At 42.0% G+C, this 9,667-nt stretch overlaps 1 protein-coding gene across 2 annotated transcripts in view; it reads left to right on the top strand.

Annotated features, from left to right (window-relative positions):
* The window catches only part of PFKFB2 (6-phosphofructo-2-kinase/fructose-2,6-biphosphatase 2), a 26,411-nt gene extending 17,887 nt beyond the window's left edge, over positions 1-8,524 (top strand). For both annotated transcript variants that reach the window (XM_082612891.1, XM_082612892.1), the window contains one exon: positions 6,429-8,524. In XM_082612891.1, coding sequence (XP_082469017.1) covers positions 6,429-6,491 — 63 coding nt within the window. In that variant the 3' untranslated portion in view covers positions 6,492-8,524. The remainder of the gene's footprint in view (positions 1-6,428) is intronic.
* Positions 8,525-9,667: the final 1,143 nt, after the last annotated feature.

The raw sequence follows: 9,667 nt of genomic DNA, 5'->3' as shown, positions 1-9,667 counted from the left end.
CCTCCACCTTTGTCTCTTCCAGGTGTGCTTTACTCACAGTCCTGACCTGCCTGCTTTCTTCCCCCCTCTCATGTCCCTTTGGATTGCCCAGTGTGATGCATGGCGTTGTTGTGTGTCTGTCTGGGAGGGAAGGGGCGGTGGGTGGGAGAGAAGTCTGGCCTCCACTGATGTTCTCTGCAGTGGGCCTAGATGGATCTGGACTGGGGGAGCCTTTCTTTTCCCTTCTCCCTTCCTCTCAAGCCAGGTCCTACAAGGGTCAGCCCAGGCTATAGAACATCCACAGATGCTCTGGAGCCTGCAGGTAGACATAGGATGAGAGTTCTTGCCTCCTTTCATGAGAAACAATCCTACAGTCTTCAGTACCCTGGGGGAAGCTGGCTTTCAGTCTGTGTGAAATATCTTGGTTTGTATTTTTCAGACATAGGTCTCTGGGCTGCAGAGGTGTGAGGTCTCTGGGCTGCAGAGGCGTAAGGTTTAGGAGAGTAGGCTGGCCTCTAGCTCTTACAGGGCTCTTGGAGGAGTGTCATACATTTTCTCCAGTGGCTCCTGGCTTCTTTGCCAACTACAGGAACTTTCCTGCCAAAGCCAGTGACCTCCGGGACTGTTCAGAAGGACAGAGTTAGATTCAGGAGTCACCACTGAGGTTTGAATTGAACAAGGGAAAGGTAGAGAAGAGTTCACTAGAGCTGCTAGTGAGCTAGTAATTTTCAACACATTCTAGTAATTCTCAACACATTCTCCTTTTTAAGTCAAAAAATGTTTTGCGTGAGCAATGTTTTTCCCCAGATATTGGGAAAGCCTGGTGATAAATTAAATCTCCCTCACTAGGGTATTAATTTATATCATCTTGATGTCCAGAGTAGTCTTAGAATGCTATGGGGTCTAGCTCTTGACTGTTTACGCATTTACTTGTGTCATTTTATTTCTTCTGCAAGGTTAAATAGGAAATGTTTAGAGTAGGGATTCTTAGCCCCTTGGTGGCCCACGATGGCATACCTCCCCCAATTTTGTATACAAAATATATGAATATACGTATGTGCATTTTTCTTTTCTTTTCTTTTTTTTTTTTTCTTCGGTACGCGGGCCTTTCACTGTTGTGGCCTCTCCCGTTGCGGGGCACAGGCTCCGGACACGCAGGCTCAGCGGCCATAGCTCATGGGCCCATCCGCTCCGCGGCATGTGGGATCTTTCTGGACCGGGGCACGAACCCGTGTCCCCTGCATCGGCAGGCAGACTCTTGGCCACTGCGCCACTAGGGAAGTCCACGTATGTGCATTTTTCTGAGAGTCAAGTCTAGAGTTCTCATGAGATTTTTAAAAGAGAGGACTCCGCACCTTAAGGTTATCAATCTGTCTCTTAGAGGTGACCAGTGAGAGCAAGTTAGCTATTTGCCAGGGATGTTTTTGTTTGGTAATAGGAGACCTTTTGTTGTGCTTCTCATCTAGGAATCTTCATTAGAATCCCCTATAGAACTTTTGAAACATGCACATGCCTGTGTCCACTCTAGGCTTAATTCTGACTCAGTCTCTGGGATTAGGGTCTGGGCATGCATGTGTTTAAATAGCTTCTCTGATGATTCTGAATCATACTCCAGGTTAGAACTCTATTTTTATGTTGTTGGGTGGAGAAACAGTAGTTCCTTGGACCAAGCGTCAACCTGGGAATTCTGAATTCCTCATGGTTTTGAAAGGACAGTTCCCTGGAGTTAGATGTGTGAGCAGATCACAGTATTGAATGAAGTTACTCCCTCATTGTTACTTCAGGCAGCAACCTGTTCTGCCTTTAACACTTTACATTTGCAGGGTGATGTGGAACAAATCACTATGTCATATAAACGTCCTGTGATAATAGCTGAGAATTTTAAACACCCTGGAGAGAGGTACTGAGGTAAAACTTGTGGGATGATAAAGGTTATCATCACAGGCAGCTGGCTTGTGACCTTGAGTCCTTTATTCCTACATCCTGAGTAGGACATCACAGCCAATTTCAAGGGCCACTTGCCTAGGTTCTGCTCTAAATTGCCTTCCAGACATAAGGTAACTTCCTATTCCTGTTTAGCCATTATTTAATGTGTACCTTGTGTCCATGTTTGTGGGGCTTTGGGCTGGGTGGAGTGGTGGTGGGAGAAGGAGACACTGAAGCAGCAGAAAAGGTCCTTGCCCTGAAAAAGGTTATTTTAGAGAAAGAGCATATAATTTATAATAAATGAACATTTGTGAAAGAGCAACACGTTGAGTCTGTAAATGTGGATGTCGAAGTAGAGTAGAGATTCCTTCTGACTCTTCTCTTGTCCTACATGTATGAGACTAAAAGGGTTGGGAGGTGGGAATGTCCCCCAGAATGATGAGGTCTAGGAGGTGTGTGTGGCACTTTTACAAGGTTGTCTTGTCTAGCTTTGCTTGGCTGGTGGCATCTTTAGCCCAAATGGCCATTCAGTCTTTTCTCTTGCTGTGAGGTGAGAGTGATTCAGAACTAATGCATGAGAAGGAGCATTTTGATCCAAGATTTGGCTTTGGGCTGTATGTACTCCTAGCGAGAAGAGAATTCTCTAACAAACTAGCGTTGTTTTACCTTGTTATAAACCCCTGCATTAGACACAGGGCACTGGGATGTTCATCTGGGCTCTCAGCCTGCTGATATTTTGCCATTCTCCCCATGTGTTAGTTTGCTTCCCCAAGAAGAGGAGTGAGGTGGTCTTATAATTCTCAGATTGGACATGAGAAATTAGAACTTGACAACAGCAAGGATTTCAGCGTTGTTTGGTTTTTAGAGCAAGATCCCTCCAGAGAAGTTTCAGCAGAAAGAAGCCAGGAGAGCATAGAATAGAAGAGAGTTCTTATTCCACATTTTAGAGAAGTCCTGTTCCCCATCTTTTCTTTCCTGTCCTCCTCTCCCCTTCTTATTTGAGTGTGTGTCGGTAGTATATACCCGTTACTCTGATTATGTGTTTATCACGAATGCTAGTAAGAAAGGATGAACTCCAGAGTACCTTTTGCTGAGGCTTTCAGCTGTGTTATGGGAGAAATAGGTGAAGGCTTTAGCATTTAATCTACTGGTAGAAAATTAGGAAAGGAAAAATCACTGTATTGTCTTTGATAATCACTGATTATCTTTTTCCTGCTTTAATGAGGAATGAGGAATTCTGTGACAGATATGAAGAGGAATCTAAAGCAGATTTAGACAACTAGCTTCTTTTCCTATATCTTAATCCTTAAATCGGAATTTAGCTCTTATTTATTATCTGTATTGTTTTTGCTTTTGTTTTGGTAATGAGATTGTTTTTCATTCAGTTGGAAAGTAGAATAAGAAAATCTGTTAAAAACACGCATTGTGCCAGGGGTCTGCCCCATATCCTTATCTCTGGTTTTTGTTTTTTTTGTGTTTTTTTTTGTCCATCCCCCACCCACCCACTAACTCCCAAGAAGTTAGGGTTAGGAATGCAAGATATTTGTATCCTAGACTGAACGGTTGAGTGTTTCCTGTGAGGATCTGGGTGTTCCTCTTTGCAACACACATTTGATCTTCAGAGACACTGGCATTTTGAAGAAACATGATACAGCTGTTTGGAAATAAATCCATCTTATTGGTGTATCTGTGAGTAGAAGATCTGAGTACCAGAGAAACTCACTGATGCTTGGGATAGCCAAAGGACAAGGGGAATGAGTGCCTAATAATTGAGGGAACTCTATCTGGGTTGTATAGTCTTATGCACATTCCATTGTCTTTTTTAAGCCCAGAGGCCATGTTGTGTTTGTTTTCCAGAAATTTGATAACTTTACATAGGTTTTCCGGTATACATTTTGACTTGTGTTTTAAAATATTTTAATTTGAATTAAATAATTTTATTGGAATTAAATATTTTAATTTTAATTTGATTCACAATTGAATCAGGTTGCAACATTGGCAGGATTGATCTCTGACTTCCGATCGAGGTGACACAGACATCAGAAGTATGTCCAGGAATTTAATTTAGACTCTTCATGTCCAGAACACTGTATCTAGAAGTATCTATATGCTGACTGCCTGACAGACTGTGGTAGGGTCCGCGTGCTGCCTGACAGATTCTGGTAGGGTCCCTATGCTGACTAACCAACAGGCTCTACTAAGATCTATAAGCTGACGAGTCTGACTGTTTTCTAATTGTACCAGTTGACACTGTATGCATGTTACTACAATTCTCTGTCTATTGTACATGTCCTACAAAGAAAGGAAGTAACCACTCCACATGTTTTCTTTAGGGGGAAGTCTATACACTATGATTTTTTTTTTTTTTTTTTTTTTTTTTTTGTGGTACGCGGGCCTCTCACTGCTGTGGCCTCTCCCGTTGCGGAGCACAGACTCCGGACACGCAGGTTCAGCGGCCATGGCTCACGGGCTCAGCCACTCCGCAGCATGTGGGGTCTTCCTGGACCAGGGCACGAACCCGTGTTCCCTGCATTGGCAGGTGGACTCTCAACCACTGCGCCACCAGGGAAGCCCTACACTATGATTTTTAATAGATATTTCTTTTAGAGTAGCAGCCAAATTCTATTCATTTTGTAGAAAATGAAGGTTGAACATCACTTGTAAGTTATTTTGTAAACTCAGCTAAGGAAATGCCTTCTCAGAGCCTGACACTGTTACCTCTACTTGAAGTCATCCTATCCATTCCCCCATTTCTGGGCAGGACTTCACTTTCTGAACTTTCTGTGTCCTCAGCTTCCCTGCTGTGGGCTGTAGCATTCCATTGGATAATGCTGCTGTTTTTAGTCTGCTACCCATTTGCCTCTTAATTATAATATAATCAATAAAAATGCAAAGGAAATTTTGGCAAAAGTATTCTTTTCAGTAAGGCTTTCACTGGGGATCCATGACCAATTTTTAGCTACTCAGTGTTTTTTGTATCTGAATTGCTTGTGTACATTTTGTTTTTCTTGTGTTAAAGTAACAAAATCAGTTCATTCTGATATGGTGATAGTTTTGCTGTGGCAAAAGCAAAGGACTCGTCACCAGCTGTGCCCTTTGGAGGGATTGGGAGTGGGCTGAGCACCACTGGGTTAAATGGAATGGACTGAGTTGGGAACCGAAGCAATAGAGCTATCCTGCATGTTTCCTAGGCACAGCTGTGTTGAAAGAAGGAATGTTAATCCTTAGCAGCATTCTAATTTAATCTGGTGACATTGATGTCAAAATATGGCACTCAGATCCACATAAGGTGTATAACTGTATTTGAAATGTGCTTTTGTGTGTGTGTGTAGAATGGGTAAATAAAATTGTTGAGTAACTTGAATCTATCAGAAGGCTTCTGGGTTTTTTGTTTTGTATTTTGGGTTGTGTTCTCCACCACTCCCCCACCCCGAAAACTTTGCCTCAGGCTGCTTGGCAATTGAGCCTCAGACCAGCAAAAGCCACTCCACAGTGACTGGAGTCCTTGGTGGAGGCGTGGCTCTCTTGCACCACCTTCTGGGGAAGATGGGAATGACATTATAGAAGGCACCTGAACTTAGCCGTGTGTACTTTTTGGCGCCTCTACAAGAATTAAGAAAAAATTACCTTTGACCACACTGTGCTCTGACTCGCACTAGCAACATGGAACTCATTATTTATTGTGGAAAAAAAGAGAACCTTTGGCGATCTCTTAGAATTTAGTGGACTCTTCCATCTAAAATATTACCTTCCTGTTTCTAAAGAGATTACAGCTGGTGGGGTAAAATGGCATTTAACTGCTTCTGGGATAGGAAAAACAGGTGGGATTGTGTCACTATTCTCATGCCTTATTTATTCATTGTCACCTTAATAAGGACCAGGAGCTCATTAGACATGCAGGCTCTTGGGCCCCATCCCAGGCCTGCTGAATCGAGGCAATGCACATTTAACATTTGACTGTTTTAACACACATTTAACTGTTCTTGGGGGGCGGGGTGGGGGGAGGAGAATTTCTCACAAGGTCAAATGTTGGATCCCAGTTTATGGGAGGAAGTTGACTTCTGCTCTGATGACTGATTTCAGGATGGACTGGGATAACTACAGCAGTAGGGACCCTCCTCAGAAGCCAAGTAGCCCCTGCCCGCAGTATCATTTTTTTGGCCTGGTCTTTTGGCTGATGTAGCCTATATACTCTCCTTTTACCACGGGGCTCCCTACTGCTTCCGCCTCCTATCTTGGATATGTAGCTTAGCTCCAGGTCTGAAAGGAGTGCTTGGTTCAACATGGTCACAAGGTCGGTTCCTCAGGGAAAGAAGCTCAGGACTAAGCCATTAGAGTTTGTCTGACTCCCGAGGGTAGAGGGGCGTGTGCTAGCCCACCAATGTGTTCACGCACGTGTGCAGATGCGGGGATGTGAGCCGTGGGGAGCACTGGAAGGGTGAGTGAGGGTTCTCCTCAACTTCCTCCATTAGTCATTTGGCGGCGGTGTAATGGCTTTATTTCTCTTCCTCTCTGGCTCCTAGGCGGAGACCTCGCTGGCTGTGCATAGGCTCTCCTCTCCGGCCTCCCCCCCATTGCTCTCCTGATGATGTGAAGCCTGAGGCCAGACCTCTCCGGGAGACTGGCCTACTGAAAAACTTGGCATGTCAGCTCCAAAGGGGCTTAAACAGGAAGTTCAGTGGGGATTGGACATTCGGGGCCACCCAAATGAGCCCTGAAAAAGCTGCACCACATTTCTTCCCCTCATGCCTGATGGGAATATCAGTTACACTGAAAAACTTGACTTCCCTGTGCCTCAAAATATCTCACAGCCTGAACCAATTTCATTTTGATCATCTCTTTGCTAGGTTTGGCCCAAGTTGGTCAGTCCTGTTCCATTTTGGCATTTAACATCTGACCTGTGACTGTATCCCTAGCTGGCTTTCTTTGCCTAATGTGCAAATATACCTCTTCAGATTTAATTGTTTCCAAGTGAGAGGGCTGAACTCCAGCAAACCATTTCTGTGCTGTAAGAGCTGGTCTCTACATCCACTACAAGTGCTCAGGCTAGGGTACAATATACATAGGTTTGCGGTCACTTTTTTGTCACGTTGGAAACGAGACAAATTCACCAGGTGAATGGAGGGTATCTGAGAAATTCAGTTCCTATAACATCTCTTCTGTGGTGATGGAAGAGCAGCATCAGTAGCAACCTTTTTGTTTAGAGAAGTTTTTCCTGTTTCAGGCCCCTTGAGGGCAGGATCTGACTACAAGACTCCACAAAATATGTACCCTTCTCTGAGTTCTCTTTTGTAGCTACTGTATTTTCTACCTGATACTGTGTGCCTCTCAAAGCTGAAGAGGGCTGACATCATCCTCTCTGGTGGTTGGAAATGATGGCTGGAGAGAAAAGTAGGGTGCCATTTGGATCACATGAAGAAGTAAAAGAAGTTTCCTTGGGAATCAACTCTCCTAAGGAGTTTTTTTGGTTTTAGAACAGGTGCAGGGAGACATGCCCTTCTGTGGGGTCTGCTACCATGATACGATCTCTAAGAAAGCTGTGGTTATGACTTCAAGAGCATCTGGTCTTCTAATCCCTTCCTCTTAGCTAATTGTCACTATTGTGGTCTACTGGTCTCTCATGTAGAACCTTGGGGGAATGGGATGGGGGGGAACCAAGCCCTCAATGCATTAATCATGTGGTTTCCCTTAAAGATAAACCAGGTAATTATTCCTTAGATCAGTGATTGTCAAATGTACAAATATGTCCCTGCATATGCGATTTTAATATGTCACTGCTCCTGAAGGAAGGCATGGAAGCTCCCAAGGATACTATATCTTACAAGCAAAATCCTTTTTTTTTTTTAAAGAATAGTAAGTTATTAGCTTTTAAAATTTTTTTCCCCCTTTTCATTCAGATGCCCACTTGCTGGTCAAGAGGGTGAGTAGCAAGAAGAGTAGTGCAATGCAATTTTCCCGAATGGTTCTTATATACTGTGGATGATACAGGACCCTGTTACCTAAGATGTGATGCGCTGGGCTGCTGGCAGTTCAGCAGCCAACTAGGAGCTTATTTTAAGTGCACAAAGCTGCCTTCAGAAAGTCTCCTGACCCTGCTCTGTAGCAGGTAATTTTCATCTAGCTGCTCATAGCATGTTGTACTGTAATGATTTTGTTCTTGTGATGCAGGTTTCTTTCTGCATCTAAATATACTGTCTTTTGATCTGATAAATGTTTTTATTTAGTTATTTATTCATCCATGTAAGGTATTTTTAAGTCCCCATATTAATATCTGCATGTATTTAATCAGAATGTAAGGTAATTTGTGTTGTCAGTTTTTTTTTGGTAGAAATTTAGGTATTTTGAGTATTTAAGTTTAAAGTCCATAGTATTACCTTAAATTAAAATTTCAGAATGTAGGTATCTGTCTTCTGTAAAAGGATAATAACTATGTGAAGGCACAGTGGATTTCTTTTGAATACATTTTTTTCATTGATTTTTATTATAAGTATAAACCAAGAGATACATTTCTCTGGAGAAAAGTTTACCTCCTGGATGAATAAGATCATGCTAAAATTTGTGAATAATATGTATTGCTTTTGTAATAAGAAATATAATAAAAGTTATTTTTAATTAAAAAGTGCAGCTAATTTTTAAAATCACACACAAAAGAAGGTAATATTTGGTACATTATACATACACAATAGTAACATCATGCAAAATGTATTTGAAGCTAGCTTCTTTAAAATGATTCTCAAATTATTAGATTGTGTATATATTTCCAACTGGTGGTTTTAACTAGTGACTTCTGCCTTTATGAAGTTCCATTAGCATTTCAAAATGATATTAATGGGGTCATTACTGCCATGCATTATCAACATTCTAGAGCTTTATTAATTTATTTAATGAATATTTAATGATCACCTATTGGTTGCCATGCAATGACTAAAACACAGTCTGTCCTCTTTTTAGAGTTTATTATTAGAAAGGAAACACTTAACAGCAAGTCTGTACCCCATCCCTCCCTTCTGGGAGGGAATGCCTTCCCCTTATAAATGACCTTGACCGAAACCATTTTTAGATAATAGTTATGCAAATATTTATGAATAAGGAACTTGGAACACTCTAGGGTGGTTAGCAATGGAGATAAAATGAAACGTTTATAGTAACAGTAAAACAATGATAAATTCTATAAGCGCAAGGGCTCTGATAGCATGAAAATGACTTAGGAATTCTCCCAGTTTGAAATTGAGAGAAAGTGCTAAATGTATGAGCTTTAGTGATGTATCTGGAGGAGTAACAATAACGAAGGTGTCAAGGATGTGATTTCCTTGGAAAACTCTCCAAGCCCTTTTGTTAAGTTTTCTCTTATTCAGCAATCAAGCCGCTGTTTGAAGAAGGCTGGGAGTGTCTTTGATCATTCTCCCTGTTTTATAAATAGGTGAATGAACACCCTTATTGTGAGACTTACCTCAATATTGATGGAGTTTTTTGTCAAATTATAAGATTTGTGATGGTGAGGGCCCAATAAACACATAACATACTACTTTTCAATATAGCTGGAAACTTAAAAGTTGATCAGGATTAGAAAATGACTTTTTGGAGAGTGCTCCAGTATTGGGTAATGGTCATTATTTGCTTTATTTCTGTAGCCATAATTGTTACATCATGTGTTAAATTTCTCCAGGGTCTTCACTGGGGACTCACCATGAGGAGGGTCAGCCTTTGGGTTCACTAGCTTGTCCTTGTTGGTGACAACCCCACTGATACTTCCTCTGGCAGT

This window comes from Mesoplodon mirus (assembly GCF_964341445.2).
Source record: "Mesoplodon mirus genome assembly, chromosome: 3".
Lineage (NCBI taxonomy): Eukaryota > Metazoa > Chordata > Mammalia > Artiodactyla > Ziphiidae > Mesoplodon > Mesoplodon mirus.
Note: the sequence above shows the minus strand (reverse complement) of the source record. Positions and strands in the feature narration are given on the sequence as shown.